This window comes from Balaenoptera borealis (genome assembly GCF_965194805.1).
Source record: "Balaenoptera borealis genome assembly, chromosome: 5".
Taxonomy (NCBI): Eukaryota; Metazoa; Chordata; class Mammalia; order Artiodactyla; family Balaenopteridae; genus Balaenoptera; species Balaenoptera borealis.
In genome coordinates, this window is record NC_138862.1 from 68,539,292 (window position 1) to 68,551,465 (window position 12,174).

Consider the following 12,174-nt stretch of genomic DNA (forward strand, 5'->3'; position numbering starts at 1 on the left):
TTTTTAGTTTCTTTTAAAGAGAATGAAGGGCTTCCCTGGTGGCGCAGTGGTTGAGAATCTGCCTGCTAATGCAGGGGACACGGGTTCGAGCCCTGGTCTGGGAAGATCCCACGTGCCACGGAGCAGCTGGGCCCGTGAGCCACAACTACTGAGCCTGCGCGTCTGGAGCCTGTGCCCCGCAACGGGAGTGGCCGCGATAGTGAAAGGCCCACGCACCGCGATGAAGAGCGGTCCCCGCACCACGATGAAGAGTGGCCCCCGCTTGCCGCAACTAGAGAAAGCCCTCGCACGAACCGAAGACCCAACACAGCCAAAAGTAAATAATAAATAAATAAATAAAGTAGCTATAAAGAGAATGAAGTATAATTATGTTAACACTGTGCATATAAATGACTGCTGAGCCCATAGGTGTCCATCATATTCCTTTAGATTAGGAATGATTTGAGGATAGTGTCCTATTTACTGTTCCAGCGTAGCTGCTTTTGTATAAGAGGCACTTGATAAATGTTTTTTTATTTTTTTTTTAATGGTTTTGAAGAAAGGCTTAAGCTAACTTCCCTATTATATACCTAAGCAATCATTTTTGGACCATTTTACATTTATCATGATTAAATTTCATCTTTTTTGTCTGTAACCTTTTGGTGCTCTGTTTTTTATTCTGTCATCTGTCTTATGAGCAGTCACTTCCAGCTTCTGTGTGGAATACAGATTTGAGAAGCATTCCTTTTGTGTCAATACCACTGAATAAAAGAAATATTATAAAAGAACTTTTTTTCAATCTGATACAGTGGCTTGGTGGAAAGCACGCTAGATTCTGTAGGCCTTAATTATACTATTGTTATTAGCACTGGTAATTTACATTGTTACTATATAAGTCATTTTGACTTTCAGAATTTCAGGCACTTCATCTTACTTTACCTGCCTCAAAGAGTTGATACGATAGTTAAATACGATAATATTTTTAAAAGCAGTTTTAAAAATTGTTTAAAAAATTATATAAATCTAAGATTTGAAGTTGTGATTGTTTTTGATATCTTGAGAATCTCATTCAGTGCTGAGTGGAAATACATCTTCACTGAAATTTTGTGATTTGTTTTATAACTACTGATCACCTAAGGTTTGAGTGATTTGATTAATAAAAATGTATTCATACATAGTTTTACTTCCCTAAAGTTTAGTAATTTGGTTTGTCACTGGAAGCAGGGGTGGAGAGAAGAATTCTTTCAGGGTTATGATCCAAGTCATATTCTTGAAATACAGCCTTTGTTAGTGTATTTTGTGGTACAGAGGACTTTGTTTTTTGCAATTCAAATTATGAGCCTATGAAATTTTATCAGCTTCTTTGAAAAAAGAAATCTGTGTCAGCATTGTGTTTGTTCTGCTAAATTACCTTGACTTTTTAATTGAAAGGCAGTTTATTTTAATTTTAGTATCAGTACTATAGAAAGTCATGGAAATATTTAATGATCATGTATTGAACCTTCTCTGATGAGCAGGAAATTATCTTGTCTGCCTGACTTTTAATAGATGACATTCACCCACTGGATCTGCCAAACCAGTGTGTAAAGATACTGTATCAGACTCTTAACTGAAAATTCAAATGAAAGTCAAATTCAGACTCATAATAATCAGCTTTTACTTTATGCATGTCCCACAACACTGGGGAAAATATTAAATCAATCCTGACACAGCTACCTTTCCCCCATTCTGATTATGAAGATCTTAATTTAACCCTTTCCTGTGTAAATTTTTTTTTGAATTTTATTTTATTTATTTTTTTATACAGCAGGTTCTTATTAGTCACCCATTTTATTCACATCAGTGTGTACATGTCAATCCCAATCTCCCAATTCATCCCACCACCACCCCCACCCCCAGCCGCTTTCCTCCCTTGGTGCCCATACATTTGTTCTCTACATCTGTGTCTCTACTTCTGCCCTGCAAACCGGTTCATCTGTACCATTTTTCTAGGTTCCACATATATGCGTTAATATACGATATTTGTTTTTCTTTTTCTGGCTTATTTCACTCTGTATGACAGTCTCTAGATCCATCCACGTCTCCACAAATGACCCAATTTCGTCCCTTTTTATGGCTGACTAATATTCCATTGTATATATGTACCACATCTTCTTTATCCATTCATCTGTCGATGGGCATTTAGGTTGCTTCCATGACCTGGCTATTGTAACTAGTGCTGCAATGAACATTGGGGTGCATGTGTCTTTTTGAATTATGGTTTTCTTTGGGTATATGCCCAGTAGTGGGATTGCTGGGTCATATGGTAATTCTATTTTTAGTTTTTTAAGGAACCTCCATCCTGTTCTCCATAGTGGCTGTATCAATTTACATTTCCACCACAGTGCAAGAGGGTTCCCTTTTCTCCACATTCTCTCCAGCATTTGTTGTTTGTAGATTTTCTGATGATGCCCATTCTAACTGGTGTGAGGTGATACCTCATTGTAGTTTTGATTTGCATTTCTCTAATAATTAGTGATGTTGAGCAGCTTTTCATGTGCTTCTTGGCCATCTGTATGTCTTCTTTGGAGAAATGTCTATTTAGGTCTTCTGCCCATTTTTGGATTGGGTTGTTTGTTTTTTTAATATTGAGCTGCATGAGCTGTTTATAAATTTTGGAGATTAATCCTTTGTCCGTTTATTCATTTGCAAATATTTTCTCCCATTCTGAGGGTTGTCTTTTCGTCTTTTTTATGGCTTCCTTTGCTATGCAAAAGTTTTTAAGTTTCATTAGGTCCCATTTGTTTATTTTTGTTTTTCTTTCCATTACTCTAGGAGGTGGGTCAAAAAAGATCTTGCTGTGATTTATGTCAAAGAGTGTTCTTCCTATGTTTTCCTCTAAGAGTTTTATAGTTTCCAGTCTTAAATTTAGGTCTCTAATCCATTTTTAGTTTATTTTTGTGTATGGTGTTAGGGAGTGTTCTAATTTCGTTCTTTTGCTTGTAGCCGTCCGGTTTTCCCAGCACCACTTATTGAAGAGACTGTCTTTTCTCCACTGTATATCCTTGCCTCCTTTGTCATAGATTAGGTGACCATAGGTGTGTGGGTTTATCTCTGGGCTTTCTATCCTGTTCCATTGATCTATATTTCTGTTTTTGTGCCAGTACCATATTGTCTTGATTACTGTAGCTTTGTAGTATAGTCTGAAGTCAGGGAGTCTGATTCTTCCAGCTCCACTTTTTTCCCTCAAGACTGTTTAGGCTATTCGGGGTCTTTTGTGTCTCCATACAAATTTTAAGAGTTGTTGTTGTAGTTCTGTAAAAACTGCCATTGGTAATTTGATAGGGATTGCATTGAATCTGTAGATTGCTTTGGGTAGTATAGTCATTTTTACAATATTGATTCTTCCAATCCAAGAACATGGTATATATCTCCATCTGTTGGTATCATCTTTCATTTCTTTCATCAGTTTCTTATAGTTTTCTGCATACAGGTCTTTTGTCTCCCTAGGTAGGTTTATTCCTAGGTATTTTATTCTTTTTGTTGTAGTGGTAAATGGGAGTGTTTCCTTAATTTCTCGTTCAGATTTTTCATCATTAGTGTATAGGAATGCAAGAGAATTCTGTGCACTAATTTTGTATCCTGCAACTTTACCAAATTCATTGATTAGCTCTAGTAGTTTTCTGGTGGCATCTTTAGGATTCTCTGTGTATAGTATCATGTCATCTGCAAATAGTGACAGTTTGACTTCTTCTTTTCCAATTTGTATTTCTTTTTCTTCTCTGATTGCCATGGCTAGGACTTCCAAAACTATGTTGAATAATAGTGGTGAGAGTGGACATCCTTGTCTTGTTCCTGATCTTAGAGGAAATGCTTTCAGTTTTTCACCATTGAGAATGATGTTTGCTGTGGGCTTGTTGTATATGGCCTTTATTATGTTGAGGTAGGTTCCCTCTATGCCCACTTTCTGGAGAGTTTTTATGATAAATGGGTGTTGAATTTTGTCAAAAGCTTTTTCTGCATGTATTGAGATTTTCATATGGTTTTTATTCTTCAATTTGTTAATATGGTGTATCACATTGATTGATTTGCATATATTGAAGAATCCTTGCATCCCTGGGATAAATCCCACTTGATCATGGTGTATGATCCTTTTAATGTGTTGTTGAATTCTGTTTGCTAGTATTTTGTTGAGGATTTTTGCATCTATATTCATCAGTGATATTGGTCTGTAGTTTTCTTTTTTTGTAGTATCTTTGTCTGGTTTTGGTATCAGGGTGATGGTGGCCTCATAGAATGAGTTTGGGAGTGTTCCTTCCTCTGCAATTTTTTGGAAGAGTTTGAGAAGGATGGGTGTTAGCTCTTCTCTAAATGTTAGATAGAATTCACCTGTGAAGCCATCTGGCCCTGGACTTTTGTTTGTTGGAAGATTTTTAATCACAGTTTCAATTTCATTACTTGTGATTGATCTGTTCATATTTTCTGTTTCTTCCTGGTTCAGTCTTGGAAGGTTGTACCTTCTAAGAATTTGTCCATTTCTTCCAGGTTGTCCATTTTATTGGCATAGAGTTGCTTGTAGTAGTCTCTTAGGATGCTTTGTATTTTTGCGGTGTCTGTTGTAACTTCTCCTTTTTCATTTCAAATTTTACTGATTTTAGTCCTCTCCCTCTTTTTCTTGATGAGTCTTGCTAATGGTTTATCAATTTTGTTTATCTTCTCAAAGAACCAGCTTTTAGTTTTATTGATCTTTGCTATTGTTTTCTTTGTTTCTATTTCATTTATTTCTGCTCTGATCTTTATGATTTCTTTCCTTCTGCTAACTTTGGGTTTTGTTTGTTCTTCTTTCTCTAGTTCCTTTACGTGTAAGGTTAGATTGTTTTTTTGAGATTTTTCTTGTTTCTTGTTTCTTGAGTATAGCTATAAACTTCCCTCTTAGAACTGCTTTTGCTGCATCCCATAGGTTTTGGATCATCATGTTTTCATTGTCATTTGTCTCTAGGTATTTTTTGATTTCCTCTTGATTTCTTCAGTGATCTCTTGGTTATTTAGTAACGTATTGTTTAGCCTCCATATGTTTGTGTTTTTTACGGTTTTTTCCCTGTAATTCATTTCTAATATCATAGTGTTGTGGTCAGAAAAGATGCTTGATATGATTTCAATTTTCTTATATTTACTGAGGCTTGATTTGTGACCCAAGATGTGATCTATCCTGGAGAATGTTCCATGCCCACTTGAGAAGAAAGTGTAATCTGCTCTTTTTGGATGGAATGTCCTATAAATATCAATTAAATCTATGTGGTCTATTGTGTCATTTAAAGCTCATGTTTCCTTATCATGATCTGTCCATTGGTGTGAGTGAGGTGTTAAAGTCCCCCACTATTATTGTGTTACTGTCAACTTCCTCTTTTATAGCTGTTAATAGTTGTCTTATGTATTGAGGTGCTCCTATGTTGGGTGCATATATATTTATAATAGTTATATCTTCTTGGATTGATCCCATGATCATTATGGAGTGTCCTTCCTTATCTTTTGTAACATTCTTTATTTTAAAGTCTATTTTATCTGATATGAGTATTGCTACTCCAGCTTTCTTTTGATTTCCTTTTGCGTGGAATATCTTTTTCCATCCCCGCACTTTCAGTCTGTATGTGTCCCTAGGTCTGAAGTGGGTCTCTTGTAGACAGCATATATATGGGTCTTGTTTTTGTATCCATTCAGCAAGCCTGTGTCTTTTGGTTGGAGCATTTAATCCATTCATGTTTAAGGTAATTATTGATATGTATGTTCCTATTACCATTTTCTTAATTGTTTTGGGTTTGTTTTAGTAGGTTCTTTTCTTCTCTTGTGTTTCCCACTTAGAGAAGTTCCTTTAGCATTTGTTGTAGAGCTGGTTTGGTGGTGCTGAATTCTCTTAGCTTTTGCTTGTCTGCAAAACTTTTGATTTCTCCATCGAATCTGAATGACATACTTGCCGGGTAGAGTAATCTTGGTTGTACGGTCTTCCCTTTCATCACTTTAAGTATATCATGCCACCCCCTTCTGGCTTTTAGAGTTTCTGCTGAGAAATCAGCTGTTAACCTTATGGGAGTTTCCTTGTATATTATTTGTCATTTTTCCCTGGCTGCTTTCAATAATTTTTCTTTGTCTTTAATTTTTCCCAGTTTGATTACTATGTGTCTCAGCATGTTTCTCCTTGGGTTTTTCCTGTATGGGACTCTCTGCGCTTCCTGGACTTGGGTGGCTATTTCCTTTCCCATGTTAGGGAAGTTTTCGACTATAATCTCGTCAAATATTTTCTCTGGTCCTTTCTCTCTCTCTTCTCCTTCTGGGACTCCTATAATGCGAACGTTGTTGTGTTTAATGTTGTCCCAGAGGTCTCTTAGTCTGTCTTCATTCCTTTTCATTCTTTTTTCTTTATTCTGTTCCGCAGCAGTGAATTCCACCATTCTGTCTTCCAGGTCACTTTTCCGTTCTTCTGCCTCAGTTATTCTGTTGATTCCTTCTAGTGTAATTTTCATTTCAGTTATTGTATTGTTCATCTCTGTTTGTTTGTTCTTTAATTCTTCTAGGTCTTTGTTAAACATTTCTTGCATCTTCTCGATCTTTGCCTCCATTCTTTTTCAGAGGTCCTGGACATCTTCACTATCATTATTCTGAATTCTTTTTCTGGAAGGTTGCCTATCTCCACTTCATTTAGTTGTTTTTCTGGGGTTTTATCTTGTTCCTTCATCTGGTACATAGCCCTCTGCCTCTTCATCTTGTCTGTCTATCTGTGAATGTGGTTTTTGTTCCACAGGCTGCAGGATTGTAGTTCTTCTTGCTTCTGCTGTCTGCCGTCTGGTGTATGAGGCTATCTAAGAGGCTTGTGCAAGTTTCCTGATGGGAGGGACTATTGGTGGGTAGAGCTGGCTGTTGCTCTGGTGGGCAGAGCTCAGTAAAACTTTAATCCACTTGACTGCTGATGGGTGGGGCTGGGTTCCCTCCCTGTTGTTTGTTTGGCCTGAGGCGACCCAACACTGGAGCCTACCTGGGCTCTTTGGTGGGGCCAATGGAGGACTCTGGGAGGGCTCACGCCAAGGAGTACTTCCCAGAACTTCTGCTGCCAGTGTCCTTGTCCTCACAGTGAGACAGAGCCATTCCCTGCCTCAGCAGGAGACCCCCAACACTAGCAGATAGGTCTGGTTCAGTCTCCCCTGGGGTCACTGCTCCTTCCCCTGGGTCCTGATGCACACACCACTTTGTGTGTGCCCTCCAAGAGTGGAGTCTCTGTTTCCCCCAGTCCTGTCGAAGTCCTGCAATCAAATCCCGCTAGCCTTCAAAGTCTGATTCTCCAGGAATTCCTTCTCCCGTTGCCGGACCCCCAGGTTTGGAAACCTGATGTGGGGCTCAGAACCTTCACTCCAGTGGGTGGACTTCTGTGGTATAAGTGTTCTCCAGTTTGTGAGTCACCCACCCAGCAGTTATGGGATTTGATTTTATTGTGATTGCGCCCCTCCTACTGTTTCATTGTGGTTTCTCCTTTGTCTTTGGATGTGGGGTATCTTTTTTGGTGAGTTCCAGTGTCTTCCTGTTGATGACTGTGCAGCAGTTAGTTGTGATTCTGGTGTTCTCACAAGAGGGAGTGAGAGCACGTTCTTCTACTCCACCATCTTGAACCAATCCCCTATGTGTAAATTATTTTGGTTCTTTAGTTTCTACAGTAACAAGTGATTTCAGCATATATATCCAGCCAGTGTAAAACAACCTTGTGGTCATCATTTTTATAGTAATATAAGAAACAAACACTGAGAATGAGAGAATTGAATGAAAATGCTTGGTTTTTTAATTTCTGGCCTCTGAAGTTATATCAGCAGTCTCAGCCCACTTATCCTACATATAATAGGAATTCTAATAAATGAGGTGGGAATATTTATGTCGAGGATCCTGGACCAAGGCTGGGTTATATGGCTTCTGGGTGTAGATATCTGGTGTGTGGGGCAGCTCACCCAATGATAACCATTTCTGAGTCAGGGAGCTAACAAACCTGCATGAAGTAGAGTTGGATTAGCTGCCAATTCATTAGTTTACAATGACATTTCTCTTTTTTTCTTTTTTTAAATAGGTAAGATATGCACATAGTAAAAACTAAATTCAAAAAGTAGAAAAGGGTATACAATGAAAAATGTCTACTGTCCCATGGCCCCCAATTTCCCTCTCTAGAGGCAACCTTGAATGTCAGTTTCTTGAGTTTTCCCAGAGAATTCTATACATTTACAAACAGGTGTATATGTGTGTGTGTGTGTGTGTGTGTATATCCCTTAACACACTTTTTTGTACCTTTTTCACTTATATATCTTTTGTTTTAAAGTGTTTCTCTTTATTTTATTGGCATTAAAAACCTAGTGTGTTTTGTATTTTGGGATAAGTGCTGGGTGTATAATGACTAATAAGTTCTTCTTAAAATTAATAACCTTTATAATTAATAATTAATAATTTTAATTGAAGTATAGTTGATTTACATTGTGTTAATTTCTGCTGTACAGCAAAGTGATTCAGTTACACATATATATATTCTTTTTTTTAATCTTCTTTTCCATTATGGTTTATCATAGGATACTGAATATTGTTCTCTGTGCTATATTCAGTGTTTTATCATCTTAAACTTCTAGGCTCATCTGTTTTGGAGTCAGTAGTGGTCTCTGCTCTGATTACCATGACTGACCATAAATTAGTATAAAGTGTTTTGTAGATAGAATACTCTATAAAGCTACCAGTGATATTCCATCCCTAGATTTCCTAATGTACCACTAATGAGTCATGTGTAAGAAGTGTTGATTGATTTGCATGATCTATGTCCAGCAAATATACAGTGAGCATGAGGTGTGGGGTTTTGTTTTGTTTTTAAGAAACTCTTGAAAAGTGCTTCATGTTTTACATGTGTTTATATCCATCAGATGCTTCTCATTTAATCCTGTGACTAGCCTGGTCACTGCTTTAGCCAGCAATGTGTTCTTTATTCACCATCATCCTTTTGTTCTCTATTTCCATGTGTCTTCTAATCAAAGAAACTCAAAGTAATCACCAGCTATTTGTGGTACTAGAATGTGTTAAATATTTTGTAATCCTGAAAGGCTAGTGTAATTGGAGGAGGAAGTGTGAGTTGAGATTAATTAGAGAAATGCTATTAGAAAACAGTAGATACAGTTTTTGTTTTTACCTCTTCAACAATGTTAGGGATTGTTAATGATTGCAATTGGGTGTGGTAAATTCTGGTAATTTGATATGTTCTATGAATAATACATAACAGATTTAGGGTAATTCCCTCACTTTCTGCAGTTCCTGTACAGAAATTTTTTTACTTAACAAATATTTTTATTAAAAATACTTTCCTGGTAACTTTAAGGTTAGAATAATTGCTACTCATTATCATCAGTGGGCATGATATACTTATTAGTCTAAGGGGAGATGTTTTAGGTTTCTAAATAGGATATCATTTTTTCCTCATTGATTCTGTTTTCACCTTCAAATTAAAATTATTGAAGGTTTGTATGCAGACAGCATTAATAAAATTATTTGGAGTGGGGTGCATTTCTCTAAACATTCTTCTAAGAATAAGAATAGTGTCCTTATTCAAAAATTTCACTATAGATTGTGTTAATAGGCTATTTATTGGCTAATCTGGGATCCTAGCCACTATTAATTATACATTTCTAGGTGAAATTTTTTTCTATGTTCCAAAAAAGTCATGTATTTTTTTAAAAAAACTCTTGACATGAAACTCATTCTAAAATTGAGGACTATTTCTATTTTAAGTGTTTCTCCAGGAATTACATAGCAGATAACTTTTATTTTATGCTTGAGGGCTGTTATTAACCAGTCTTAAAATATGTAATTTTTAGTTACACTTAATGTTTCTTACACTTTTTCCTTAGATTTTAACTTCTCTTTAAAATTATAGAATGAGTCTAGATTTTGTGTTAATTTGCTATATTTTACCTATCCCTCAATATGCCAGGAGTGTGACTCAGGGGAAAGAATCTTTTAAATTATAATGGTAAAAATTGTTTCTGTGCTTTGGAGTAATCCACCAAAAAGATAAAGCAAATAAACTGGCAATCATCCAGCAAGAGAACCTTTTCCTATCTACTCCACAAAACCTGTGTGAAGAGCTGACAGATGTGTGAAGCTTTGCTGAAGTTCATCAACTACCACTGAGAAGAGATGAAATTCCAGAGTTGATACTCATGAAGGAGAACACCCAGAATATCCATCTGATGTGACTCACTGCTGCTCTTATGAAACTAAAATGTTTGTGTTTTTATTTTAGTGACATTGTATGCCTCCTGTATTCTCCTGGGAGTGTTCCTGAATAGCAGTATACCTATATTTTTTGAGCTTTTCGTGGAAACTGTCTACCCAGTTCCAGAAGGAATTACTTGTGGAGTTGTCACTTTTTTAAGTAATATGTTCATGGGAGTACTTTTGTTTTTTCTCACATTTTATCACACAGGTAAGAAATCTGACTTTTTATTTACTATCTAAATGTGTTACGAGAGAGGTTTGTGGCACTGATGTACAGGGAATTTATATGGAGAATTCCCACTAAGGCAAATTACTTTATTTGAGCTTTCACATGCAAAGAAAATGTCTTCTGTTGCTTTTCTTGAAAGGCATCCCAGCCTGATGGAATGCATCCTCACTGCCCCCCCCACCAAAGTTTCTGATTTAATTAACTTGGATGGTGGGGGGGGGGCGGGGGGGCAGGATTTCTACTTTTAAAAGCCCACCAGCTGATTCTAATATGCTGGTTCTCATTGAGAACCACTGATATCTTGCTTTTAAAAAAATACTTCAACTCTACTGTCTTAACATAAGGTAGAAATTAAGGTCAGGGGTATATATGTAGTTTAAAGCTTTGCAGATGAATGAGAGATCACCCAAAGAGTGGATCGCCTGTATAGGACAGCTCTGTCCAATGGAACATTTTATGATAACAGAGGTGTACTTTATCTGTGCTGTCCAGCACAGTAGCCACTAGCCCATGAAGCTAATGCAGCTAGGGAACTGGATTTTTCATTTTATTTCATTTTGATTAATTTGTTTACATTTAAATTGCTACATGTGGCTACCAAATTGGTCAGTGCAGGTATAGAGTGAAAAGAAGGTTGCAGTTAGAACCCAGGGGTACACCTTTAAAGAAGGGGGACGTCCTTACAAAGGAAGAAGGGCTGGGTTCCTGAACCCAAGTAGAGGAGTTAGCCTTGGACGAAAGGAGGTGGAGAGAAGGCAGTGTGTGTGGCATAGAAGCAGAGGCCTGTGCTGAGCACATTGTTGAGGGAGCTCCTTCTTGATGGCACCAACTTTCGGCTTAGAAGCCAGTTCATCTATGCAGAGTTGGTGGGAAGGTAGTGGAGAAGGGGCTTAAGGAGAGAATGAAACTTTAAAATAGCTTTTGAGGGGGTGGGAGGAGATGCTGCAGGGACAGCTGGAAACTTGCTGGGCATATTGAAGGCAGGCCCCACTGGTGTTGAGGTCTGCGGGTTTGTAGTGGTTCTGTTTTGCAGTTGTTTGGTTTTCTCTGATATTTTCTTTTCCATGGTCCAAATTCTGTCTCGCTATTTTAGAAAATTGGGGCACAATTATCTAGACTTCTATTTTGCATGTTAAAATAAGGATTTATACTTATTTTATACATCTAGACTTTATAAATTTTATACTTGTGAGTCTTAAATATAAATCTTTTATTAATTTCTACTAGGTTTATATCCCATTTTATTTCCTTGTCTTAAATAATTGAATGTTACTACTTTTTTTTCTGGTTACTGTTTTCTTAACTACTCATCAGATACAGTAAATCTGGATAATTTGTACATGGAAGAATCTAATTTATAAGACTTAAATGTAAGAAATGCTCTAAAATGTGACACTCCAAGAAACCTAATTGTTTCTAGGAATTCTGACAGGCTTATAATTGAAATAATAGCCATGATAATCTCCTTGACTGGAAAACAAATTTTTGAAACGTTCAAAGCTGATGAAGCAGAATCTCCCTGGGTTTTGGACAGCTTTTGACATAGCACTTTCACCTAACAGCAAGGAGCATCCAAAGGATATATTAATTTCTTAATATAATTAACAACAAACTAGATCATTTCTGTTGATCACTAATACAGGTAAAGATGGTTTCAACTTTGCTAAACCTGATATACGTTTGGTTAATCCTATGAAAGAGAGTGA

General features: G+C 36.9%; 1 protein-coding gene across 4 annotated transcripts in view; it reads left to right on the plus strand.

Moving 5' to 3' along the window:
• SLC49A4 (solute carrier family 49 member 4) overlaps positions 1–12,174 on the plus strand; it is a 116,901-nt gene that overhangs the window by 78,540 nt on the left and 26,187 nt on the right. For all 4 annotated transcript variants that reach the window (XM_082394947.1, XM_082394946.1, XM_082394948.1 and 1 more), the window contains exon 8: positions 10,265–10,447. In XM_082394947.1, the coding sequence (XP_082251073.1) occupies positions 10,265–10,447 (183 nt within the window). The remainder of the gene's footprint in view (positions 1–10,264; positions 10,448–12,174) is intronic.